Below are 26,871 nucleotides of genomic sequence, written 5' to 3' on the forward strand. Positions count from 1 at the left end.
GTGTCAGTCAATGGAAACAATTCGCTATGGGCACATTCACTTAAAAAAAAAGAGACAGCAAGATAACACATCTCCACAATTTAAGTTTGGTTTTAAAAAAAAAAAATCACAAATGAATAAGGGAAGAGAATTCTTCTATTTAAAAAAATCAAATTATTTAAAAATAGAAATATTTGGTAGGAAAGTACAGTTAAATTTTGGGAAGGTTGATTCCAGTTCAATAACTTATAGGCAATTTTCAAAGTGATAATTAAACATCCCTATGTCCAGTGAACCATTTGCTTCAATAAGAAGCTCTTCCCTTCAACAATCCAGGCAAAGGCCACAATGCATTAACTATTTAGTGAAAACAAAAAGATAATTAAAAAAAATCAAATATACGGGGTTCCCAAAATGTGGTAAAATCTGAATGTTAAGAACTATTTTATGCTAAAGTTTATGGAGCCTGATACTTGAAACATAGGACATGGGACATAGAACGCATGTGGCTAGACACAGACATCTATATTCTTTTCTTGGAGCTGTTAAAGAGCACCAAATTAAGCATCTGTCAAGACACAGTTTGATGGACCACAGCCAGAAAGCTCAAAAATTCTACAGGAACAAGCCCATGGTGTGGAAACCTGATGTTCCTTATGGAGATTAAAAATAATGATAAAATTTAAAATAAAAAAGGACAAAAACATGAAAAAAAGGGTTTGAGAGAATTAGCTCATTGAGCCTATGTTATGATTTTTGTGTTGGTTTAAATCTGGAACTTACCATCTACACATCTTTACAGATGGAACAAATAATTAATTCAACTAAAACAGAGCAAGCCATTTTTAGAAAGAAAATTTCTCATTTCTAGGATCACTTCAGACCAGTTTGAAGTGCTACAGTTTTACAGGTTTACATTTCACAGTTCAAAAATTTGCAATCTTTAAGTACTGTAACTCTGGGGAAAAAAATCACATCTGTATTGTAGAACACCAAGATAAAAAGCTAATATACTGTAAAAAGCTAAGATAAAATTACAGTAAAATCCATCCATGTGATTAGTTCATACATTGTGAAAGGATCTGTCCCATCATGAAGAATAAACACATACATATATAGGTCTTTTATAAACTCTATAATCATTAGATCTGTCTTCCAAAATGCAAAGACGATACATTAATGTAATTATTTTTTTTAAATAAACCTTAACATCAATTACCTCACAGTTCTTCACAATTTCTGAGTCAGCATTTCCAATGTTCTGGATATCTTGCATAAAGGAGGCAAGCAGCTCAACAGAACCAGGCATTAATGAGGACCTGGTATTCCCTGAGTAACCAGAAACTCCATTGGGATTGGATGAGGGACTTCTAGGGAAACATGAGGAAAAACGTTTCCATTATTTATTGTGTCAGTTGTCCAACATAGTGGCCAAAATAATATACTACAGATGCTATGCAGCCATAAAAGAACTATACACTTAATTTACATTGTGACCCTCATCATGCTGAACCCCCCCCGACACATTCATGAGAATGAGCATGTTTTTCAAGAAAATGTCAAAGAATGCACAGCATACTTCATTCTTATCCCACATACTATTAAAATGCAATAGCTTTGCAACAAGAGAGACACAGCATAATGAGCACAGATATGACTGCTCACTAGTACAAATGTCAATAAATACAGCTTTTTATCAAACCTATCTGCTTCTTTGTAGATTCTGGGGTTGGAAGTTTAAAAATATAAGCTTCTGTGTAACAGTGATTTACAAAGTCCACTTACGCATACAGTAAGTGACTTGTAATTCTCATCTTAACAGGACAGTCAAGAAGAACCTCTCCTAATCCATTGCTTCGGCCATTAGTCCACATTTGCCCTTCTTATTCGCTGGGAATACCTTGGGCATTGAACAGAAAAACAATTCAGTTTTTCCAAGCTGCTGTTCTCTACAAATGGCTTTGCATAATCTATTGTCTTTCCAAAGAATGATCTCTTACAACTTGCTCAAGACAGGTTCCCCTCCCCAATCCTAAGAGACACAAGGCAATGGAAGTTACTAAGATTTAAGGAAGACTTCATAGTTCTTTCAGTAAGACTTTTCTCATTAAGGATTATACTTGCAAATTAAAAAAAAAATATATATATATAGTGCAGAGCATTAGGAATTCCTTCAACACATTACCTGTTACAATTCAAGTTACAGACAGAGCTGTGACTATTGCTGACATCAGAGTTTGCAGAAGATGAAGAGATTTCTTGTACAGTATTCACCACATCACAGTTTTCCATATCTTAGGCTCAAGTATGACATTACCCTGAAAATACAAAGAAGTAAGCATCACCCTCCTATTTTAAAAAGCCATTTGACTTTGTTGTTTGAAGAAACAGAATTTGATTAAAGAGACAGTTGTTTCAGCCAAACCACCCCAGAGAGTGCTAGCATTCCACAACCAACCTCTCGTCTTGTCCTGTGCTCTGCTTGCAAACAGGTGCTATTTACTCAGCCTTATACTTGCTGGGGCTCCTACAAATCAAAGAGAGTCCTAGCTGTGCTTCACACATCCAGACTGGGCTGTAAAGGGTGTCTTAATCCAAAACATTCCAGGTAGAACAGCATTGTTGGGGTTTGGTTTGGGTTTGGTTTTTTGGTTTTGGGTTTTTTTTTTTTAATGGGAAGCTCCACAGAAAATTTTTGAGACTTCTCTGAAAGGGCCTATTATCAGTGCATTTAAATCTGCTGAAACTGGGGTCTGTGCCTTCACTGAACACACCCCCAAAAATAAAATTGAGACCCAGTGAGTTAGACTGCAGTTGACCAATTCTGCCATTTCTGTGTGTAATGTTTGCCTTACTTTTTTCACAGAACATTCATTATTACTATATAACATTAATTCAAAGAGTTTGGAAATGGTTTTAAGCTATATTTTTCTTACCAATTAACAATAAATGTAGTCAAACAGGAATCCCACAGCAGTTAAAAACAGCAGCTGGTTAACTGAAAGCATCATAAATAAATAAATACGAAATACTTGTGCAATGGTCTTACAGCACTCAAAGCAGCAGTTTATAAGAATGGCTGTAGAGAAACTAAAATATTCTTCTGGTTTCCATACTTTTACTAAGAAAACCCTTGAAATACATTGATTTATCAGTTCTTCTGTAGTGCTTATTTCAGCACATTCTACACTCTAGTGAATTCATCCCATGTTCTAACACTAGAGAAAAACCTTAAAATCATTTCACAGATGGAGAACAAAAAGAGACATTAAGAAATATCATCCTAGTCATCCGTGATACTACTAAGAATAAATCCCTGCTGCCTTAAAGAAGCACAACACCGCAAAGCACGACCATTCTTCTTTACAAGGACATGCTACTGGCTTTTACAGATTTAAGTTTTAATTATTTGTAAGTATAAAAAGATACATTTCTAAGAGATAGTTTCAAAAGTATAAAGAATTATTTCCACCAGGAGGAAACTGATGGACAACTGTCTGATTTTTCCCTATTTTATTGGGGCTTGTTTGGCTTCAGCAGAAACGTTTTCTGGGTACTCAAACTATCTCCTTTTGGGTAGGGCTGAAAACGCAAGAATTGGAAGGAAGTTATCACAGATATACAACTCCCCCTGGCAAAGCTTCTTGGGATAAAACAAAGAGGGAGGGGGAAGCCTTTGGCGGTCAGAAGTCTGGAAAACTTGAAGGTTATCAGGCACCTAACCTGACAGATAAAGCAGAAGCTGCAAGTGTCTCTGGAGCAGGTGGATGGCAATGGTGGGGACTACATCAGTCGCCCCCATCTCTCCAGGATGAAATCATGGGTAGCCTATCTCAGCAGCACAGCAGATGGGTGGGACTTAGCTGTGACACAGGCTTGTTTCATAACCTCATTAGAAATCTGCTCACAATAAAAAAAATATTAAATGAGCTATAACTGGGCTGAGGAACAGCTAAGCTGTCATCTATTGTTCCCATAGCACAGAACAGTCCTTATACGGCCAAGTCCCTACATAAAGGGAGTAGGATTAAAAAAAATAATAATCTGGGAAGTATTTTGACTTCTAAGTATCAGTGCTGATTTAGATGCAAACACCTGGGCCAGCACAGACCCAGAGACCGCGGTTCTGCATCTCTTCCTGAGCGAGATCCGATTGCTGCTGCTGCTCGCACATCGCACAGGGCTGACAGGGCGCCTCAGACCCGGCTTCCCCTCCCGCCGCCAGGCCCCTATGTCCCCAGCTTCCCAAGGACTTCCCGAGGGACCCTGAGAAGGGACAACGAGCCTCTGGGCTCTAAGGCCCCGCTCCCCTCAGGAAACGCCCCCGCCCCAAAAGCTGAGCCCCCTCTAGGGCCCCCCCTCCCCTCACAGGTGACCCCCTCTCGCCACGTCTAACCCCTCAGGGTCGCTCCCCCTCAATTTGCGATCTCCTCCCCGACTCCGTCCCGACCCCAGGCCCGGGCCCCCCTCTCGTAAGTGAACCCCTCAGGCTCGGCTCCCCTCCCCTCAGAAGCCGCCCCTTACCCTCAGCTCTGCCCCCTCAGGCTCCCCTCCCCTCACAAGTGACCCCCACCCCCAGCTCTGCCCCCCCGGGACTCCGCCCCCCCAGCTCAAGCTCCACCCCCACGCTCCCATTGGACAGCTGCCCCTCGCGCTCCGGGATGTTAACAGCGCCACCGCCTCGGATTGGCTGGCGGGCCCGCCAATCATCGGGGAAAGGGGCGGGGCGGTGGGGCGGCCTCGCGGCGCTGGGACGCGGCCAAGTGCGGCAGCGCTACCGGTTCCGGCCCCGCCGGCTGTCCCCAGGGTTCGCCCGGTTCCTACCCGCATTTCTGGGAGCCCACGAGGAGGCGTCGGCAGCGACCCGAGAGCTGCCTCCTCCAGCGACCGTTAGGCGATAAACAGGCGCAGCCCACCGCCTCCTTCCCGGCGATTGGCGGCCGAGTTTCGAACGTGTTGGGGTAGAGGGCACTCAAGACAGAGCCCAGCTCGATGATTGGCCGTCTTGACCGCGCGCCAGGCCGCGCCTTCCGCTCTGATTCGCTACGTGGAAAAGTACGCGCGCCGCCGCGAGAGGATTGGCTAGTGCAGCTACGCGCCGCACACTTTCCCAGATCCTGATTAGTGAATGGAATGTATGCGTAAACCCGCCCCTTGCGCAGCGATTGGCTTCCCAAGTGCCAATTAGCCTGGGAGAACGGCCTCCTCCATGCCGTGCGCATGCGCAGAGGCGCCCGTGGGGGGGAGAAGGCATGCGGGATCGCATAGGGTGGCGTGCGCGTGCGCAGCCGAGCGCGCCTGCGCAGTGGGGGCGGAGGCGTTCGCCCCGAGTCGCCTGAGGTAAGAGGTGGCGGCGCGGCCGGGGGGGTGTCCCTCGCCGCCTCCCGGGCCCGCAGGGAGCTGCCCTCGGCTCCTCCTGAGCCGCTCCGGCCGGCAGCTGGGCTGTGGCGAGGCCCGGTTCGTGACTTCAGTCCGGCGGGGAGGCAGGAGGCCTGGGAGGGCCGGGGTCGTGGGGCAGTGACCGCAGAGCCCCAGGTCTGGGGTGACCGCTGCCCTTCCCTCGTTACCGGCGTGTGGCAGCGTGTCCGTCCGAGCGCTCGGCGGCTGTCAGGCTGCGCTGGAGCCTCTACTGAAATCTGGCTGCTCGCTTTGCTTCCTGGACGTATGGGACAAGAAGTGCAGTTGTTTGTGCAAGGTTTTCTGCAAAACTCTTGTTTTAACACACAGTTTTATCAACTATCCAGAGGGCGTGATGCTGCAACGTTGTCATCGCCGACGTGTCCAACTGCCCTGTGTCCTTTCCAGTGAAGCTGAGAACTGTTCGCTTCTGTAACTGTTTAAAAAAATGGGAGATTAGTGTTCTTATTGACACAGCTCTTCTGTAGTCCGTGCTTAAAAATCTCATGAGGAAAGTTGTTGGGTTTTTTTTTTTTTTTAGAACTAACGATTAAGATCTTTTTTGCATTGTAAGGGATGTGTTTCTTGGAGATTTCCTGTGTTAAGTGAAATCTTGAGAAAACTCTCTACTGTCTTCTAAGTTTAGTCTTATTTTATAGCTGCCGAGTAGTAGAAATAGGCTTACATTGAATGTGATTTTTTTACCTTGACTTACCTATCAGGCAGCTCGGAGGTGTCTGTCCCGGTTTCAAAACCGGTGACTTTAAAGGGGCAGTGCCCACATTAAACCTGCTGTTGAGTAAAGGCTCACTTCAGACCTAGGTACTAGTTCTGTTGGGGTTTTTTTCTGCACTTACTTTTGTAGCAAAAAAAAAAAAGTTACTACCTTCTAGTGCCACCAAGTGGACATCTTTACTTGCCAATAAAATCTTTCTTAAAGTTACTTTTATTTCAACAGTTATATTCAACTTTTATGGTTGTTTATTGCTAACTGCTGCTTCTTCACAAGCTGAAGTGTCGTCTTCTGAATCAAATAAAATATTTGAAGCATAATAGCATGTATTGCTCTAATTGCTTACTTAATGCCCTGTTGAAAAGTGCCATTTTGACAGTAGAACCTGACGTTCCTCATTCTCCACGAGGATAACGCATACTTCCGTGCATACTTTTCTGTCTTTGTTAATAACTTTAGCTGAGAAAAATCAGCATCTGAAGTAGTACTTGAAAACCCAGTGCTCTACTTACTCCTCAATTCTTTTTCCTCCAAGCCATAGAATGGACTAGATAGAAAGTTATGAGAGTACAACAGGATGGGCAAGTTTGTTAACAGCATCACCACAGATCAGCTCTGATTTGAAATGGAGTTTTTCACATTCACTGTATTAAACCACTCACCTATGCACGCTAAAGCCTGACCTCAACATTTGGAAACTGCTGTAATGGAGCAAGGTCAAAAGACAAGTCTAGATTATGTCATCTGTTTAAATAAGGATTACTGTGTTTCCTGTACTAACTACTAGCATAAAAAAAAGGAATCTCAGAACTCGGATTCACAAATCAGTCTGTAACTGTAAACACACCTGCCAGTGTTCTGTGTACCGTTTTGACTGAGCAGTCACGCATCGTTCTTACAGGTAAAAATCTGCCTTTACGTTCTGACTTGTTTAAACTACTCGAGCTCTATTCTGCCAGAACTGACTTCTGATACCCACATCCTTGGGACAGAAATGTTCTACGTGCAGTCTTGTTCTTTTTTACTTTAAAGAAACCAGCAGGTTTCTTTCAGTAGCTTGGAGTGCTGTTTAAGGCAACCTCAGAGGCAGGTTCCTGCACCCTCACCTGTCCCCCCTTGATGTAGCTCAAGCATGTGTTGACAGGTGAATTGCAGATACTGTTGCCAGCAAGACACAACCTGGGCACGAGTGGAGCATCTGCAAAGGCTTCCCAGTCAGACTGCGAGATAGAAATACCCTCTCTTTCCTCTCCTTTAGTATTTTCCAAGTGGTGGTAGAGTACTAATTTATTTACTGTTTTCCAGATCCCTTTCAACAACAAAATAATAATCTTGACTATTTTAAGAAACCTAATTGCAATGAGAACCAAAATTCCATTCACAATGGTAAATATTTCAAGGCAAATGCCTACAAAACCAGTTCAAGTATCCTTGAAAATAAACCTGAATATCAAAATATCACTCAAGATATGCCGCTGAACTAGATCATCTTAAAACAAGGATTCTCATAGTAAACCTCATTCCTCACTTCTGTTTCAGGTTTCATTCCAGAGAAACTGCGTCCTCGTTTCTGTATGAACGTTCCAAGCTTATTTCATTTTACATTCTTACTGAGAGAAGTACGAACACCGTCATGGAGACCATGGATTTTAAGGAAGCAGCAATTTTCTCTGCCCAGAGTGCCCTTACTTCAGGCAGCAGGAAAAAAGAACTCTTTCAATCTCCTTGGACTAACTGAGACAGAATTAAAAGAACAGTTTGTAAGAGGTGATGGCCCAGGAGGTCAAGCCACAAATAAGACAAACAACTGTGTTGTCTTGAAGCATATTCCATCTGGGATTGTAGTAAAGGTAATTATATTTTATTTCATTGTCACAAATTGCATCATTCTTCCAAGTCTCCTTTCATAGTAAAGCATAATCACAGTACCAATGTCACAGAGGAAAGTTTATATGTATTGTAAAGAATCTCGACAAGAAACAGTTTTGGCTCTCAGTAGATAAAAAACTTGGGGTCATAGCTGATCTTCCTGGCTTTGACATGCAGTACTATTTTGTAGTTTTCAATCAAATGTATCTTCATTGTAGCTGCCTTTCAGTGGCAGCTGTCACATTCCTATCCCTCTTGCGAGTTAGTTAGAATGTCTTCCTGAACAAGCTGATCATTCTCACTCTGCAGATTCTTTTTAAGCATTACTTTTACCTACTTCTTGTGGATTAATACTTTGAAATTAATCTTTGCCTTTTTATCACACGGATTAAAGATTAACGCAAAAGCCAGTCTGACAGGTTACAGTAGCAAATAATTATTAGGCAGCCTCTTCAAAATATGTCACCTGGATACAAAAGTTCCAGCAGTTCTTGGTAGGAGGATGCTCTTGGCTTGGGGGAGAGGGGAGTTTCTTTACTATAATGGCAGGAATATGTACACTGAAAGGGAAAGCAGAAGAATGAACAGGTTAAAGTTCCAGTAAAAATGTCCTATTGTATTTCTTCAGTGTCACCAAACAAGATCAGTGGAGCAGAACCGAAAGCTAGCCAGAGAAATCCTGCAGGAAAAAGTTGACCTTTTCTACAAAGGTGAAGATAGTGATGTTTTTAAAGAGAAGAAAGCATCAGAGAAGAAGAAGCAAGAGAAAAAAAGAAGAGCAAAGGAAAACCTAGAAAGGAAAAAGCATTTTAAAGAGATGCAACAGTTGGATAAGAAATAAACGTGTGAAATACTGACTTGCCCTAGCAGGGTAAGGGAAATGTTTGCCATTATACCTAAAGAAGGTTTTCAAACTAACAGATGATGTAGGGCTTCATAAGCACAACTGAAATACTAAATAGTGACCTGCTATTACTGTAAAACTGAAGTGATAAAAGCAAGCAGGCATGTATTCCTGTTCCTGTCTGCCATCATCTCATTAATCACATTTAGCAATCAGTTTTTCTGCCAAGTTCAGATGATGTTAAACCAGTCCTTGTTAAAAAGGAACTATAAACTTTTCACCATTGTTAATGGAGACAAAATAAATTCAACAGATTTCCTCCTGCCCATATGATACCTTATAATGCTTCGTAGGAGTTCCAGTACTTCAGGAGAACAGCCTGAAAAGGTTGTACCTTTCCATCCTTACTCGGGCAATGCCAGTACTGACATAAATCCTTTATGAACAGTGACCAGGTTTAGATACCGGATCCGTTAGCTGTCCTACTCAATTCTGAATGAAGTTTAAACAGCAGCTTTCCAAATCTTACCTGGAGTGCTGATGAGCACTGAGAGGGAGGCATTCCTGCAAGTGAGCATTGGTCAGTCACATTCTTCCAGTTCAGAGGTAAAATTGGGTTATTACAAATAAAGAGCAACACATGTTGGAAGCTGCCTCCCAAGGCCACAGAATCCAGTTCATCCAAGCCGTGAAGTAATTAACTTTGCCTCTTAGTACTGTATTTTCTTCCAAATATCTGTAGCTCCGTATGTATTAGATATCCCAGATATCCCATCTTCCTTAGGATTTAGATTTGATTGTACAATAGCGAGTTATAGTCATGTATTTATTATGTTTATACTAAGCTGCAGTTAAGCTTGGACATTTTCGTATCTGCACTCATTTTGACAGTTTCCCAGTTTATGCAAATACAGGCAGCTGCTTTTCCTTTGGCACTGCTACTTTGGAGCCACGAGTAAACTACACCTTCCTATTTTGATCCCATTAAGAACTCTTAATTGCTTAACCAGAACGTTTCATTAGTTTTTTGGACAGCACTCTCACCAGGTGCCACCAAGTTTTCACCTCCAAGAGCCAAAGCCATAGTATGTATTTTGAAAGCAGCAGAGGCTACTAGCAACTATACCACATTCTTAGGGAGATCAACTGCATCTGGACTGTGCCACGGATGGAAACTCTCCAGCAAGCTGCAGGCCTGTTCCCTTGTCTGTTCCTGAACTTGAGCCTCCTGTATGAAGGTTAAAACTTTATCTGTTAAGAGTTCTTGTTCATGGAGTATGGATCTGATTAAAGTGACTGTACATAGTTTTAATACAAACTGTTAATGAAAATAAGCTTTATTACATCAAGTAATAAATACATACAAAGATGCAAATAACAGTTTTAGTAATTTATCCAGAATTTTCTTTTTTTTTTTTTTTTTGGCAAACTTTAAACTGAAATCTCCAGCCTTAATGTAGAAATTAGCTTTCCAGGACCTTGTTATTATTTAATAGGTTTCCCTATTTTCCATATAACTCATGCACTTTAAATGGACTTCAAAGCACTAACAGTCATGCAAATGTTTATGCAAAACGAACAAAAAAAGGAAAAATAAGAGAAGGGGAAGGTTATTTCTAAGCAGGGTCTATGCTGTATGACAAATTGTGACTTAGCAGACTACTAGGTACAGCATGCTATTCTGCATTTATTAAAAAAAAAAATCCTTAGAGCTTATGTCAAACTTGTGAAAGATTGACAGTTTGGGGTTAAGTGAATATAGTCAAAAGAAAAAAACCAGAATGAGACTGTGGCTGGATAAGAAGAGAACTGAAATAGAGCCTGGGAGAGAAAGAGCATTCCTCTGCATGCAGTTCAGTTTTCATGTTTTAGAAACATTTTAGGGAGTTTTAACGTCTTTACAAAATGCAAACCCTCAGTAAGTTGAAAAATCTTTGTTTTCTCATTCTTAACTGTACATTTTTTAAGGGCAAACCAAGAAAGTTAAAACATTCAAAATAAAGGAATTTTTCTGAATGTTTCAAGAGTCAAAAGGAATAAGTGTTACTTTTTCTTCATTAAGAGATGGAAAATCTTGCAACTGAATTAGTGGGCTAGGATCTTGCATTTCGTTCCGTCTCAGCCAAGCATTCCCGAACTAATCCTCTAGCATGAATAATGCCTGCAAAAGAATTGGACATGTTTTAAATCATCTCATTCAGGTCACACTCGCAATGACAGTCCAGAGAAAGGTTTGCGTATTTCTGTCCTGAGTTGCCAAGGCTACCACAGCATGCCTCAGAAAAGGGAGAGATCCTTCGCTTTCCAAACATCAGCTGCTGCTAAGCAAGTTTGCTTTCCCCAACTGGCATTATAAATTGAAAAGAGACTAAACCAGGAATCAGAGCACGGTAAGATGTGTAGGTCTGCAGTGACAGGTATATCTTAGTGTGCAGTGCAGGCCTATTTAAAAGAAAGAAAAAAAATTAACCTACCTGTGAGTTATTTTGCTACAGTGAAGAAAAACACAGTTATTTGGGGAGTCTTTTTAGCAAGCTCTAGAAGTCTTAATACCTTGGGATAGTTCTCCTCTGAGAGGATGCATCAAAATCCAAGCCTTCATAATACTGCATAAACGCGAGTTGTGTCTCTTGTAAGAACAAGAAGACATTTTTTATGGTGTGTGCAAAAAGTTACCTCCTAACACTGGCTCAGCTCCCAGTGTAAATCATCACCACTTTACATGCTGCCATATCTACTCTCATCTGATAGACATAATGTGGAATTTTCCACTACAAGTCCTGTTGCCTTGAGTTCCAGCAATCTGGACCTTGATTCTTAATCCTGGAACTGAATCTAGATTCATGTTCACAGAGCTGCTGAAAGAACAGAGCTTGAGATAGATTTTAAAATGAGACAGACAGATTTTTCTACAATAAACGATGTTAAATTTTACTGACAGGACAAGATAGAAGACTATTTCTCTGCTCAATCATGCTCCTTAACAAGGTGGAGAGAGGACAATAAGGGAATAGATGAGGTTTAATCTCTATTTAGAGATAATGGATTCTGTTTCTAGAAGGCTGCTAGCCCAGATCTCAGCAACAGCATTTACATCCAAGGAGTACTGACTTGGGACTTGACGGGTGCAAGGCTTTGCAGAGGGTTAAACTGACACAGACAAGTAAAGTTGCATCCCGCAGTTGCGGGATGCAGAAACGCAGCTGTGGGATGCAGTGCATTAGACCTGGATCTGGTGGCAGGACGCCCAGTTTATGCAGCAGAACTACCCTGAATTATGTTAGAACACTGGGAATTTGGCCAATTTTAGAGGTCAGTAGCCTCTGTGCTTAGGAGCAGGTGGAGCTGGGGACAGGGACTTTATTCAGGAATAACCTCCACATGGCCATGGAGGCTGCAGTCACGTGGCTACCCTCAATCACTTTTGCTCTCACAACTGCACATGCTCCTTCAGCCATTAGGCTCCCAAAATGGAAAGAGGTATGTTTGTGACCAAAAGATGGCAGCAAAAAGTATTTATTTGGGATTCTTTGCAACACTGGCAAGTCACAGTGGCAACACTTAAACCTACGTTAGCCAACAAACTACATACTCACTGCAAGAAGCAGCAAGACAACTTTTTCCTCACCAAACTGAACCATTCATTTCAGAGAACGTCTGCATCTCTCCCGGTCCCTCTCAAGTTGTCCCCATTAGCCTATTGCCATTCATGATCTATTAATACTGACTCAGGCAATGCAATAAAGAGAGACTCCAGCAACATTGATTTTAGCTGGGCCAGGTTCCACTTACCACTCATCAGCAGACTTTATTGCATCCTTTCCCAGAACTGCTACTAGTCATTTTATTGCATGTCATGGCAGATATATTACTCTCCCATAATGGTTGAGCCTTAAATAAAGCTTTGTAGTCTTGGGTAAATGTAAGGGGGATTTGCAAGGTGGTGAAGTTAGTCTGTTACAACAACATTCCCATTCAGGGTTGAATGCAGGAGCCAAACTCGGCACAAGGACCAAGGAAAGGGAGGAAAAGGTAACTACATGTGCTGATTTTGGCAGGGAGAGAGTTAATTTTCTTCATAGTAGCCAGTACGGGGCTACGTTTTGGATTTGTACTGAAAACAGTGCTGATAACACAGGGATGGTTTTGTTACTGCTGAGCAGTGCTTACACAAAGCCAAGGCCTTTGCTGGTCCTCACACCACCCCACCAGCGAGTAGCTGGGGGTGCACAAGGAGTTGGAGGGGACACAGCCAGGACAGCTGACCCCAGCTGATCTAAGGGATATCCCATACCATATGACATCACGCTCAGCAGATAAAGCTGGAGGAAGGAGGAAGGGGAAGACGTTCAGACTGATGGCGTTTGTGTTCCCAAGTAACTGTTACGTGTGATGGAGCCCTGCTTTCCTGGGGATGGCTGAATACCTGCCTGCCCATGGGAAGTGGGGAATGAATTCCTTGGTTTGCTTTGCTTGTGTGCAGGGCTTTTGCTTTCCCTATTAACCTGTCTTTATCTCAACCCACAAGTTTTCTCACTTTTACTCTTCTGATTGTCTCCCCCATCCCACCAGAGGGGAGCAAGCAAGCGGCTGCGTGGTACTGAGCTGCCGGCTGGGGTTAAACCACGACACTACATTATCCTGGCAAAGGACAGAACTGCCAGCACAACTGTTGTCGATGGCCTTTCAGGGTCATTTCAGGAGCTGGAGCAGTGGAATGTCCCACTGCTCCTTCAGAAATATCCCTTGCATGTCCCCTGCAGAGGACAATGTCAAGCTGATGTCAGCAGTGGGGCATGCGGGGGTTTCTTTTACACTACAAGGAAAGGGCATTTATTACCCCTTTTAGCTGACAACGCAAAGCTAAAGAGACCTCATCAGCCAGGCCTAAAAGCTTCTACCTGCCTTACTAGTGGACTCTTAATGACATCCACTTGACAACAGGTAATGGCATCTAAGCAGCCCAAGGCTCTGGGTATGTTTGACATCTCGGTCTGAATAGCCTTCACTGACAACCTTTTCCTTTTTTTTTTTTTTTTGCAGCTCTTCCCTCCACCAGCCTTAGTGCAAATTACCACAATGTAGTATTTCTTTTGGCAAAATGCACTGCAGTAAAGACTCTTGGGTCAAGTAGATGGGTGATGTATATGAGAAGAAGTAAACAATGCTTGGTTGTTTATTTTGGAGACTGGGGAGAACAGGGAATTGAAAAGTAAATCATCAGGAACCTAGAGGAATATGTCCATTAGATACTTCAAGGGTTCTAAAATAAGGTTTGAATTATTAACTGAAACTCCCCTTGTGCACATGAAACATGTTTGGTCACTGGTTTATCTATCAAATACAGCATGAACAGAGTATCCCAAGCTTTCAGTTGCTTGTTAATACACCTAGTTTAACGATGAGCTCAAGACAGCTGTCTCCTTTCAAAGGAAACAGTTGTCATGAAGCTGTATACAAGTAGTCAGCGCGCAAAGTGTATGGGACACGATTTTTTTTTAAATAAATTTAAACGTTACCTCTTTTTAGCCTCTCCATCGCACTTTTACTCCCAGCGTATGTGGGTCTAATCTCTTTTCCTAATTCTTCTATGATAGCTAGAAGTTCTGCATATTTGCTTTGTGGTACTTGACTGCTGCTGGTACCCTGCAGTTGAAAGTAGATTAATCGCAGTTAAATACTGCTAAAAAGAAAACAATTACAACAAACAGCAACTGGAAATTCACGGAGGACCAGAAATAGCCCTGGGAGCCATTTTTAAAAAAATAAAAATTCAGGTTTATTATATAAACATGATTTTCTTTTTGGGGTTGCTGCTATGGTTGAACACAATGCTACGTGCCCTTCAAACATCAGGATCAATGGGCAGGATGCAGCTGCGAGACTGGGACCTTAGATGAAACAGAAGTTAAAACGGCCCTGCAAGAACAGCAAACGGAGAACTGCTTATTTAACTCGGTTTCAGCTTTTTCAATGTTTAGGTGTATATTTTGCAGAGAAATTAGCTAGGCAGGGAGAGTGGGAAGTAGATAAACCAGAACTGCCTATATCATAAGGGAAACCCTATTAAGTCAAATACATTTCACAGAAAGTTTATCACCAGATTCCTGAGGCAGCCAATAGCACACACACTTCATGAGACTAAATTTTAGAGTATAAATTTGCCGAAGAAAAACAGTATAGAAATATTAATTTTTTACAAATCATTTTAATACGTTAGAGCCCTTACTATCAGAACATAACTCAAGACACGTTTCACTGTGACTCAGAAGGGATGGGACTAACAGTTAATTAGTAACCAATCTCACTCAGTACTCTGCTTAGTCTAATTTGATCCCAAGACATGTGTGATGAATCAGTCTGCCATTTGGGTTTGATTTCAAATCTTCGTGGGAGGGAGAAGCACCTCAGATTACGGGCTACAATCCATGCTACTATGCAAACGTAGGGTCAGTGATCTGATTAAAGAAAAATAGCAAGCAGAGCTGTACCTGCATCCCTTGTGTATAGCCTAGAGATGGGGGTCCGTAGTCATTTATAAGCTGTCGATATTGTGCAGATGTTGCCATACTTGTGGAGGGAGAGTGAACACTCCCAGCTGTAGAGAGAAAAGAAAAAGAAAATCTGTTATTATCTAAAGATTAATCAGTCTGTTACATTGGGGCACATTTTAGATCACTGTTTTCTAAAGCTGTGACTGCTCACCTTTGCCTAAACCCACTAATGCCATTTCAGAGTCACACTATTTGCTTGGAAGAGAATGGTTAAATTAATGCTTCTCTAACATTTGCTGTACATTTGAAAATAGCACAGCCTGCAACATTATCAGTGCAAATTGTTTGCCTAAAAGTGAAACAGAGTGTAGCATGACAGGTTGTTCTGCCCAGACAAACTGTAAATATTAAGGAGCCCTATTTTTGAATATATACATTCCACATAGATGAGTCTAATGTACTGAGCTATTTTTACTTTTTCAGTGCAAGTTATCTGAAAGTAATTTTGCAACTCAAAGTGTCATCACATGGTCAATGCAAGCAACCCTCAGTGCTATTTTCAGCCAATGCCAAAACTATTCAGAGGGAACAGTTGAGGTAGATCTGCTGCACACTTATGACATCGGAGGCAAAGAGTGCTACCATTATTCCTCTTTGTGCGATATCAAACATTTTTAGCCAGTCATATTGTGCTATATAAGTAAAGCAAAGGACAAATAACATCACTTTGGGTGATGGTTACTTTTTTCTAAAGTTATGAAAGATTATATTCAGATCTGCAGGGTTTTGAGTCAGTTAAGAGTTACAAAAACAGACTCTAATGTGATCATTGCCAAACTGCTCCAGAAATAAGCAATCAAAACATTTCTTCCTCCTCGCCCCCCAACAGTAAGAATTTGGGTTTGAGAAACAACCTTTAGATTTTGCTTAGGGGGCTTAATTATGCTGCCCATTTCACAACGGTGCTGGTTATGGACTGTACACTTAGGACTAAGGGAGCATTACACCATTCAACTTGTTCACTCTTGCAGCTGAAGTGCCCCTGCATCCACTGATGCTGTTGTCTTTGCCTGTGGGCACAGACACAGACTGCCTGCTGTCTGAAAAAATCTTCCCCCTTACAAACATCTTAGCTGAAAATTCCCAACTGTCTTTCGTATGAGGAACAGATCTCATTTACCAACCTTCATTTAAATCTAAATTAAACTGATGCTAAAAGTCACTGGGGCTCAGAACTATGTAAATCTCTAGCTTTGTTTTAAAGTTGCAAGTGATTTCATTCATATTTTCCCCTCACTGCAAGAAGAAAGAGCCAGCAGTTTCACTGCAAAAAGGCAGTGCTGAACATAGTGGAACAGACTCTTGTCCTCAGCTGGGAAGTCTCTTTCCACTTCAGAATTAATAACAGGATATCACTGTGGTGTTGTCTTCATTACAAGAAGAGAGTGTATTCTTAATTTGAACTAGTTAACCGGACGTGAAATCCTCAAAAAAAGGCAAATTGGCCTGGTCACAGGTCAACCTTAAAAAAAGCAAGGTTTCTCTTTGTCTTTAACTAAGCTGCTAAATTTTATGGCATTACAATCTGCATTTCCGTTGCTAAGGTTTCACATGAAGCTAATTGTCACGTTTTGCTAAAGCATAGTAAAACACCAAAAAAACTGACCACCACACCCATTGAGTACAGTACTGTGAAGGGACACCACAGTTGTCAGCTATTCTCTCAATTAGTTCCTCACATTATCAGCTCAAAATACATACACAAGTGTAAAATTTCTGTATGTACAACTCAGACAATATTTCAAGTCCAGATGACTGAATTTCAACAGTTATCAAACATGACACAACAGCAAACCACATCTTTCCTCCAAGGACTTCAAAACGCTTCAAAAACATTAATGAGTCCCTTGTGCTGCAAGGTAAGAAGGTTTAATTACCTCAATTAAGCAGAGAAAGACTCAAGTGATTTTTCCTCATGTACAATAAAACAAAAGATCCATCCTGCAAAGACTTGTTCCTGAACAGTTAGTGCAAGCAGTCACATACAAGACCTGGGAGCTCCAAACTGGTTCAGAATTAAGGCAAGGACTCCAATGACCAGGCTCGGGAATCCTGCTCTACCCACTGAGCAAACCCTAGCTGCAGCCCATGTCAAAAAAAAAAAAAAAAAAAGGCAATTTATTGCCATCATGTCAGTTAATGATAATACAGTGCAGATAATTTAGTCATTGGTTCAGATTATGTTGATTTAAGCAATGACACGTGCTTGGTCTGTAAGAAATAACACAGCAGGGTATGTCTAGATAAGAAAGAAACCCTACTAGAAATGTGATGTGCCAAGACAAAGCAGTGAATCTAGGGGCTGACCAAGAAAGTTTCACAGATGTGAAAGTCAGCAACATGCAGCGTTGCGGTGGACAGTAGTTGGTCTCAGCATGGGAGCTTGAATCCAGCGGTGACTCAGTCAACACTGAATGACAAAAACAAACAAGAACTTTCAGTAGGCAACTCTGAGTAAGAACCTGCTGCTGGAGTTGGAGCATCACTCCCAATTTGAATTAGCAGTCAGATGAGTAGAGTGGTGTGCTTTGGCAGCCAGGGGTGCTGTATTGTCTACTGTACCCACGACATATGCAGAGCCGTGCTGCAGACACTAGAGGCCATTGCTGAGTACGGCATGCCCTGCCAAATGACAGATCGTGGTAACCATGGTGAGTTTACCCGTTTCTTTGCAGTCTGCATCAAAAATGTAATAAGACATAATGCCATGCGCCGACCACTTTATCAGCAGCAGCAGGCCCGGAGAACAAAGAAAAGGATTTGACTTGGCCGTGGTACCAGCCTCCATATACTCATGTCAGAAGTTGTGCCAGTCAAACTCAGCTGGAAGGGGGGGGGGAGGGGGGGGGGGATTAAAAATCCTTGATTTCACCTCAATTTAAGATGATGCAATCATGAAAATGAAATTAATTGTGGGGGTATTAGTATCTCACAGGGTAATGGACTTTGAGCTTTTTGACCTATCACTTTGTCTGTTAATCTCAAGGAGAAGCCCCGGGTCTTGGACGACTATTACTCAATTAACCCAAAATACATCTGCATGTCTGAACATCCTCTATATCTCAGATTAGTAAATAAATAAATAAATAAAATCACCAGCTATTGCTATTATAGCCAGCAAGAAAAATTAGGCCAGGAAGTCTCAGAGTCAATACCCAGTCAAAAATCAGTGTGATGATTAGGTATTCACTAGAGAGAAAAAAAGGAGGGGGGAACTAAATTCAGGCTTGCTCTCTCACGTTAAAATGACAATGGAGACAAGACAGTGAAGAACTGACAGAATCGAAAAGGGAGTGTGCTTAGTACTGAATTTAAGTGACACCCTATATCACATCCCAAATTGTCTTAGTGCTGCTGCTGCTGCTGCTGTTTAAAACCTAAATTAATATACACACTTTCCTCCCTCCACTTACCTAATTAAATGTACACAAAACCTTTTATATACCCATTTATTCTTCTGCCAACAATGTCTTTTATTTCTGTATTCAAACAGAAGACTGCCAGAAGCATTTTTTCCCCACAAAAATATAGTGATTGTCTTGTTAATCAATATTAATCTTTATTAATTGGGGGGGGGGGGGGGTGTGTGTGTCTAACAATACAGCAAACAGAAATGAGATTTTTGTGTCAAGATCTCTTCCTTCCAGCAGTCTCTCTAAGCCCAAATTAACACTCTGGGAGACAAAGGATCTAGGATCAATCTTTGTTCGCCTGAACTCCAAATGACCAGGAATCTTCCCATTAATATCTGATAGGTTTGTAAGGATCCCTTCAGTTCCTTTGCTACTGTCTCCAAGCCTGAGCAGCGGTATCAATTTGCTGGTCTAAGTTTTAATTCTATTGCTGCTGGAAAGGCAGCTTACTGTGCACCCTGCAAGGAAGCAGCGGGAGCAGGAACACTGGGGTACTCTCACCTGATCCGTTCCCAGCAGATGCCATGGCATCTACATAGCTCAACTGCCACCCTGTTTTACTCTCACCAACAGCAAAGTAAAATCAGGAATAGTTAAGTCAACTCATTGAGTTACTCATGTAGAACTGACTTAGACAAGTCAAGAGCCAACCCTATTATATATGTGTTTCTTTACTACCCTGTACATTGTAAGGTCCTATAAAACTGCATAGGTAAACTCCTGCCATTTTACATACTCTTTGTACACATGAACATGACAGCATATAAGACAACATACCTGTAGCCTGGACTTTATCCAAGGTACATGGTATAGTCTGTGGAACCTCACTGCTTCTACCTCTATTTCAGTCTCTTCAAGCTGAGGTTGCTTGAACATAAAGGCTGTTGCCATTTAGATGGCTAGTGACCATCACCTCTTTATAAAGAGCCCAGTGCTGAAGGTTACTGCCTCTGCCACACAACTGGAGGACATTACTCATCTGCTTCACATGACGGCAGTTTGATTCCTGACGGTATGCAGTATGAGACAACCAGGCTGGAAAACTTTAACTGAGAGGATATAAATTCTTCTGTCCTGAACTAGACAACTTTGCAAGAAAACACAAGAGATGTTCATGTAAGCTGCTCTGCCAACGTACATCACAAGGCATCTTCAAGCAGGAGGGGAGAGGTAACATCTTCAACCAGTCATTTCTGCAGCGAGTATCTGAACACAGCCTGCATGACAGTTGTAGTGTTTTGGCTGACTACAAGAATGTTTGACTCCTTAGCCCTCTATGCACTTTGGTTTAAGTTCAACAAGAACTCCTTGCCATCCATGGGACACCACACGCACGTATACACAAGTAGATCTACTGCACAGTCAAGCCACACACTGAACTCTATAGGAGCTGCCAACCCAGAACAAAAACAGGCAGCCCCCATTTCCCCCAACCTTCCTATAACTTTTTTAAAATTTAAAATAATGGACTCTGTTCTCATTTGCACAAAACATTCCTTACAGCACTGGCTGTGAAAGTTGTGTTTTCATCCACTGTTTCCCCCTTAAACAGACTTTGTGGCAGAAACAGACCTTTCTTTGAATAAAACTATTTCCTTTTAAAAAAATCCAGTGCACACACACATAAATATGTTCTCAAGAACTGGGACATGCTTTATCGTAACAGCCAGAGGCCTTGCTCTTTTGATCTGTCACACTCTGGGCCTTTCCTCTAGTCCTCTCGTTGTATTTAATCTTTCCATGTGGATAACGGTCATGTTTTATGTCTCCTCTTCCTACCCCCCTGCCTTTTTTTTTTTTTTTTTAAAATCAGAAAAACAAAAGACAGTCACTTGGACTCCCCACCATTCTTCTTTTCTAGCTTAAGACACAGGATATTTCTACACTAGCAAGTTATTTGACACAACAGGAAAGGATCAAAAGATGAAAGCATTTGGTACATGTATACCACATGTAGTTGGGGTGAGTGGGTATGACTTAAGACTAGATTTTAGTCTGGTCCCCCAGACTAAGTGTCTGTATCACGGGTATGGTTCAAAGCTGTCCCATCTTTGGTTTGGACCCTTGTGTTCCCATTAAAGGCACAGAGCATCAGTGTTACACAACTGGAGCAGAGCTTCTGGTTTACTTTTATCCAAAAGGAATCAAGTTAGTATGAACCAAAACCACTCTGCAACTCAGCATGTACGGGAGGGGACAATGAGGAGATCTGCGGACTGTGGAAAGAAACCGTACCATTGCTCTGAAGCTAAAGTCTGAGGTAGACAAAGCAAAAATTGCCAGTTTTTGAAATGTTCAAACAAGCCCAATTGAAAATTGCTAATTCTGAAACATGTTTAGCGTGCTTCTTTACAGATTATTTTTAACTTCACATGGACTTCAAGAGATCAGGGAACCAACAAATTTCAGTTTGAATCAGAGAGGGGAGTATATTTCCTAGAAACTAACCCCTCTGCTAAGGCACGAACACTTTGCTCTGCCTACAAACAGTATTTTTTCCAGTACTCCCACTCCAAAAACAACCTCTCAATATGGACAACAATATCAAACATAAGCTGTCTCTGTAAAGAGTGACAAGCAAGCCATTTGCTCATGCAAGTCTGCACTGCAGTCTTAATAATATAAGGAATGGCCTACTGGGCTTGGTATCATTTCTCACGACTGAATGAAATTGGTCTCTCTTCCAGTTGCAAGCTACAGCCCCAGTTAGGGAAGTTATTTTTGTTTCGCCTCTCAGTGAGAATTCGCGCTTTTCACCAAGAAACTTCTGGTTGCTGTGAGGTGTGGCAGGTGCCACCGACAGCCCTGTTGGTCCTTTTAAGCTTTATTACAGGAACAAGGTTTTGTCTTGAAATCTGACATTTCTGCAAGAATTAGAATAAAACCAAAGTAAAATCCCAAGCTGTTTCTGCTGGCTTCTGTATCTTAAAAACTACTTTTCTCTGACCTGTGCATACTCTGAACAAAATAGGAATACTGGTAAATATCCACAGAGCCAGAAAACACGTGGAAAGAAGGGGAAAGACAAACTACAGACCAGTTCACAGCTGGTGTAAATCTCTCTGATTCCACTGAAGTCAATGGTGATGCTCTACTTCACCTCAGCTCAGCAGCTGGCCCTCTTGTAGAGAAACAGTTAAACAATATAAAACACAACACAGATGAGGAGGAAACTACTTCACAGGATTCAGTATGGTAAGCAAGAGAATACAAACACATCCAAACATGGCTGTTAGAAAGGGTAACAGGGGTTCCCCTGGGACACTGCAGGGTCAGGTGAGGCTGGCAAGGTAGAGCTACAGCACCGCAGCCCTCTAACAGAGCACCTTTTTACGGCCCAGGCAGAGGTGCTTGTGCAAGAGATTGAATAGGGTCCCCCAAGCACAGACAGTTTGGAAGTGACAGTCTGGGGTGCGACACGCAGGGGCCCAATTCCCAGAGCACAGGCGCTCCAGAAAGGTGGTCGATAATTCAGGTAACACTGCAAGCCTGGTTGCAGACACCCTGGGCCAAGTGTCACCACTGACCTGGGCAATGGGGAAGAGGAATAAGCACCAAATTCTGCTGTAACAACACAGTTTTCTTCCCTCAGCATCGTGTAACGCAGAGGAGTCAGCAACCGGATGCTTCCACTATCCTGAGTCACTTGTGGAGCAGCTGCATTTTCCTTACCCACAGTCATCCCCAGATCTGCTGACAACCCAGGGAGGCTTCCTCCCCATATTTCCTTCCCCCCCCAAAACAGCTCCTCTCCCTCAGGACTTCAGGCAGAGCAGAGTCACCCATCAACCACAACTGCTTCATCTCACTGATACCCTGAGTGCAGTTTAAACACAATTTTGCAGAGTGGCTGGCTCTCAGTCTAAACTTGAAAGGAGTTAGCTCTGCAGCAAGGATGTAGCTCCAGGAGCTGAGTCGACACTGCCTTTCCAAACATTCCTGCACCAGAAGCCCTGCACTGCAGGGAAGCAGCATCACCTCCCAGAGGAAAATCCCTGTGACATCCACAGCTGCCCAGAACCCTCGTTGGCCGAGACCAAATATTCAGCATTCATACAGAGAGGCTTCTGCAGGGCTGATTTCAGGCCAAAAGGGACAGATTTCCTGTTTTCCTCTCCTCTGCAGGACGGGGCGGGGGGGGGGTCCTTCACCCCAGGTTTGGAGGCAAACCTAAGATTTCTATTCCTGGCTGAGGGGCATTTAATTTAAGCACAATAAAGAAGCAATCTCAGAATTAAGCTCCAGAAAGGAGGGGGCCATTTGCAGTCATATCACTCTGAATGCGATATGTGCAACTGCAAGGACTGCTTTGTCTAACTCCCTTGGCCTTAGGCCACGGTGCTGGCAATACCACTAGCTAGAGGAAGAGCTGGTGCGTGAGGATAATGGCAGAAGACAGGGAGGGAAGAGAGAGCCCATTTTGGATTCAGAGGACGTTCTTTCATTGAAAAGATTCTGGGGGTGTTGAGGATGATCCGAACTCAGAAGAGAGGACAACTTAGACAAGAATAGTTCCAGCATGACAGCAAACTGCTGCTAACTTGCCATTAGGAGAAAAAAAAAAAGGGGGGGGGGGGGGAGATAAAACTGCATGAAAGAATCTAAAACCCTGATCGCTGCCGGAACGTTAGAAAGCAGAGAGACACAGCAGCGAAGAGGACTGGAGACAGAAACTTCACCGCTCAGCTTGCACGGTGAGCGGTGTGTCTGACCTGGGATTTTGCAGTCCCCGCTCGCAAAGCAGCCAGACTCGGATCCCCCTGTAGCATGACCTAATCCCCACCCCTCACCCACCATCGCAAAATACCACCTTTGTTTTCCCTGCAATTTTACGGCTGTTCCGGAGAGCAAGGCACAGGTTCTCATGGGAGCCGACAGCAGAACGGTTTCCCTTGCTGGGCTTTGTTTTGTTTCTTTTTTTTTTTTTCCTCTGGTGACACTTCTGCTTTTTGTCAAAAATCCTTAGCACATCCCCTGCTTCCTGACCCCTTTGCAGAGCAGCAGCCGGGCCCACGGTGCTCCCCACACACAACCCAGGCACACCGAGCCTTTACACGCTCGCAGCCCCACCGAGCTCAGCTCCACGCAGGATCAAAGTGTCTGAGACACAGGGACCTTCGTTCATCCACCAGCTGGTGACGATTCCTTGCAGTAAAATAAGATTGCCGCTCTCCTGGTCGCTAGAATAGAGGTGCATCTTGTTGATCCCTTTCGTTCATCAATCTCCCAAGATTACAACCACAAACGGCGCTGTAAAAATCACCGAGGCAGATTTCCCTCCCTCCTAAACCCAAGTGCAAAACTTTCCCTTCTCAAAAAAAAAAAAAAAAAAAAAAAAAAAAAAAAAAGCAAGCGCCTGATTTCTGGCTGCGGATGGTCTGATGCCAGCCCTGCAGGCTGTGGCTGCGGGGAAGGGAGACGGGAGTATTATTTTTTTTTTTTTTAAGTCAGAACCAACTTCTCCATTTTGGTTCTGTTTAATACTAGCCGACGCGCACGGATTAGCGAGATCCCCTCCAAATATCCCACAGCGAAGCTATTGCTGCTGCGGCTTTGTTCAGGCTGCACCGATTTACACACAGTCCCCGCGAAGAGACCCACTTTTATAGCAAACACCTCAGCACAAGAAAAAACACTCGCCTGCTGCTACCTTCAGGAATTAGGGAGGAAAAAAAAGGTTGGGGGGAGGCGGGAATGTAGGGGGGGAAAAAAAGTTAATGCTATAAAGGAAACTTTTTTAGAGAAGAAAGTTGGAAAGACTCCTGTACAGATCCAAGGAAGAGGAATAATTTTTTAAAAGGGCTTTTCTAAGAAATTAAGAGCAACTGCTGCTTCCCCTTCCAAAAAATCTCCAGCGAGCGGAGAGGGTTCATCCGCCCGGGCTGCTCCGCGGAGCCGGGAGACTCTGAGGGGGGAGCGGGAACCGAAGAACCCCCCCGAGGCACTGGCGACCCCCCCGCCGGCGGAGGGCGCGGGGCCGGGGTCCCGGGCGGCCCCTCCGCCTGAGGAGAGCGGCTCGGCGGCGGCACGCGTGAGGCGAGGCGCGGCGCAAGCGGCACTTGCGGCGTCCCGCCAGCAGCGGTCCTCGCTGAGGCGCCGGCGGAATATTCCTGATCCAGATCAATCAGCCGCCCCGGGGAGCCGAGCATGGAGGAAACCCGGCGGCCGGAGCCCCGGAGCGGTGGCGGCGGCAGCGGCGCGGGGCCGGCCCGGCGGGCGCGGCGCCTCCGCGGAGGGGCGGCGCGGTGCGGGCTAACGGCGCCGACCGGCGGGCGGGCGCTGGTAATGGCGGCGCACAGCCGGCGCGGAGCCGCTGCCCCGCCATACCGGACTGGGCAAAAACTCGAGTCCGGGGCTTCCCCCCAGGTGCCGGTGCGGCACCGCGGCGCCCCGCCGCACGCCTCCCAAACTTGCCACCCAGTTGCCGCCGCGGACTTACCCGGGTTGAGGGGAGTCCCGGGGATGTGGGCGTTCAAGTTGGGCTTGTAAGACATTCCCAGAGACATGGCCAGCGGGAGGAGGAGAAGCGTCCTGAAATTCAGTGAAGCGTCTCCGTGTCTCCCAGACACTTTGGGTTGTTTACAGCAGTAGCAGCACCGGCAAATATGGCCGTCAGTTATATTGACACCCACAATGCAATATATCATCCATACATCATGAGGAGACGCGGATCCAAAAACTTTGGGGGAGACGAGGCAGCCACCCGCCGCGCCGGCCCGGCGCCCCGCGCACCTCGGCGCGGAGGGGGCGCGGAGGGGGCGCGGCGGCGGGGGGTGCCGCGGCCATCCCCTCACAGACAATGGAGCTCCCCTCAGGGACGCCGCCGTGAGAGGAGCCGGGCGGGGAGGGGAGGGCGGGCGGCGGGGAGCCCGGCGACGGCGAGAGGAAGGGGGGTGTTTTAATTAACTTCGGAAAGTTTTGGCACAACTTCTCATTTAAATCGGCTCTGCCTGCGCCGTGAGGCGGGGGGGCCGCAGCCAACAACCTCTGTCAGAGGAGAAAGGCTGAGGAGTCCCTCAGGGTGGCCCGACTGTCGCTGCCTTCCCACCTCCCCCCCCTCACCTCAAATCAGGCGTTCACCTCTGATTTATTCCCCGTCTCCCCCCGCTAATTTTGATGGAAAATACCTGTTGATAATTTTAGAATAAAAGATTTTATTTTTTCCTAGATCCCGCCAAGGAAAAATCTGCCTTTTTTTTTTTTTTTTCCCATTTCTTTCAAAGCTCTATTTCTTTGCACTTGAAGGTTGAAGGTTAATGTAGATTGCAGCTTCTGAGGGATTAAAAAATAAATACGAATCTCATTGATAATTGACTCATTTTCTGCTTGCAAGCTGCGATAAAACTTCCCCACAAAAAAAAATAAATTTGGAGGTTAAATTCTGAAGCTTTCCAGCCTGTGTCTGCCACTCCAGAACTCATCCTTTTCACTGTAAGATACTGAGGTTTGTTCCTTATGTCAATTAATCTCAAATGCACCTCTATAATCATTAAATTGCTCTGGATTTATACCAATATAACTGCTCTTAACGCAGGTGATGGCAAACATGGCGAGCCTGATCCTGCTCCTGAGAAGTTAGGGGCAAATTCCTTCAAAGTGACTCTGATTTAGGCCCCAAGTACTTCTCACCACGGACTGCTCTGCAGAGGGAGGCAGGTAGTATCTCCCTGCCAGAGACACGGAAACAGTCACGGAGCAATTAGATGATTTCCTCCACATAAAGGAGAATTGAGTCAGAGTGGGAAAAGCGAGCCAGCCTCTGAGCCCTTCAGCTCATGCCCTAGGGACTGCATGCTGCATGAAGGAAACATCTAAAAATGATGACTGGTACCAGATGAAATACATGATCTTGTTACAGTTTTGTGTTTTATCTCCAGTTCAAGTGTGACTCCAGCTATTGTGGCGAAGCCCAGAGTGGCACAGACTATCCGTACAACAACTGACCCATGCTCTGCTCTGTTAGAGAGGGGACCTGAGAGCCGCAGGCATAGAATTACATGCTCAATGACAATATTTTCACACTGGTGCTTGGGGCTTTAACTGTCTAATTTTTATTAGAGTCCTGAAAGATGTGACTGAGAA

The 26,871-nt window shown here is 43.9% G+C and overlaps 3 protein-coding genes across 9 annotated transcripts in view; 1 reads left to right on the forward strand and 2 right to left on the reverse strand.

The window, feature by feature from the left end:
* MPHOSPH9 (M-phase phosphoprotein 9) overlaps nt 1-5,011 on the reverse strand; it is a 31,627-nt gene extending 26,616 nt beyond the window's left edge. The window contains exons 1-3 of one of the 3 annotated variants that reach the window (XM_075770226.1): nt 4,804-5,011; nt 2,165-2,297; nt 1,199-1,349 (exon numbers count right to left, since the gene is read on the reverse strand). In XM_075770226.1, coding sequence (XP_075626341.1) covers nt 1,199-1,349; nt 2,165-2,271 — 258 coding nt within the window. In that variant the 5' untranslated portion in view covers nt 2,272-2,297; nt 4,804-5,011. Of the gene's footprint in view, nt 1-1,198; nt 1,350-2,164; nt 2,298-2,915; nt 2,977-4,803 lie in introns of those variants that run through there. The other 2 variants (XM_075770228.1, XM_075770227.1) reach the window with 2 other exon arrangements.
* Nucleotides 5,012-5,203: 192 nt separating this feature from the next.
* Nucleotides 5,204-10,000, forward strand: MTRFR (mitochondrial translation release factor in rescue). Of its 2 annotated transcripts, none has more exons than XM_075770236.1 (4): nt 5,204-5,319; nt 7,649-7,959; nt 8,607-8,849; nt 9,858-10,000. In XM_075770236.1, exons 2-3 carry the CDS (start codon nt 7,684-7,686, stop codon nt 8,817-8,819), a joined length of 489 nt encoding a protein of 162 aa, XP_075626351.1. In that variant the 5' UTR covers nt 5,204-5,319; nt 7,649-7,683; the 3' UTR covers nt 8,820-8,849; nt 9,858-10,000. The 2 variants fall into 2 exon arrangements, with proteins under 2 accessions (XP_075626351.1, XP_075626352.1); XM_075770237.1 differs by lacking the exon at nt 5,204-5,319 and adding an exon at nt 6,653-7,010.
* Nucleotides 10,001-10,141: 141 nt separating this feature from the next.
* On the reverse strand, nt 10,142-25,639 carry CDK2AP1 (cyclin dependent kinase 2 associated protein 1). Of its 4 annotated transcripts, none has more exons than XM_075770233.1 (4): nt 25,229-25,639; nt 15,314-15,420; nt 14,342-14,468; nt 10,142-10,983 (listed from the first exon to the last, which is right to left on the reverse strand). In XM_075770233.1, the coding sequence occupies exons 1-4, from the start codon at nt 25,434-25,436 to the stop codon at nt 10,916-10,918; spliced, it is 510 nt and encodes a 169-aa protein (XP_075626348.1). In that variant the 5' UTR covers nt 25,437-25,639; the 3' UTR covers nt 10,142-10,915. The 4 variants fall into 4 exon arrangements, with proteins under 4 accessions (XP_075626348.1, XP_075626349.1, XP_010303548.1 ...); XM_075770234.1 differs by lacking the exon at nt 25,229-25,639 and adding an exon at nt 23,860-24,096; XM_010305246.2 differs by lacking the exon at nt 25,229-25,639 and adding an exon at nt 23,600-23,772.
* Nucleotides 25,640-26,871: the final 1,232 nt, after the last annotated feature.

The sequence above is a fragment of the Balearica regulorum genome, chromosome 17, assembly GCF_011004875.1.
Source record: "Balearica regulorum gibbericeps isolate bBalReg1 chromosome 17, bBalReg1.pri, whole genome shotgun sequence".
NCBI classification, from domain to species: Eukaryota; Metazoa; Chordata; class Aves; order Gruiformes; family Gruidae; genus Balearica; species Balearica regulorum.

What these genes read in the sequence shown, in the direction of transcription:
- MTRFR (XM_075770236.1), top strand. Translation starts at nt 7,684, where the DNA reads ATGAACGTTCCAAGCTTATTTCATTTTACATTCTTACTGAGAGAAGTA. An exon ending in CATCTGGGATTGTAGTAAAG is followed by an intron (nt 7,960 to 8,606) that starts GTAATTATATTT and finishes GTATTTCTTCAG; the next exon opens with TGTCACCAAACAAGATCAGT.
- CDK2AP1 (XM_075770233.1), bottom strand. Translation starts at nt 25,436, where the DNA reads ATGATATATTGCATTGTGGGTGTCAATATAACTGACGGCCATATTTGC. An exon ending in CGGGACTCCCCTCAACCCGG is followed by an intron (nt 15,421 to 25,228) that starts GTAAGTCCGCGG and finishes TTCTCTCTACAG; the next exon opens with CTGGGAGTGTTCACTCTCCC. An exon ending in GCTATACACAAGGGATGCAG is followed by an intron (nt 14,469 to 15,313) that starts GTACAGCTCTGC and finishes TTTCAACTGCAG; the next exon opens with GGTACCAGCAGCAGTCAAGT.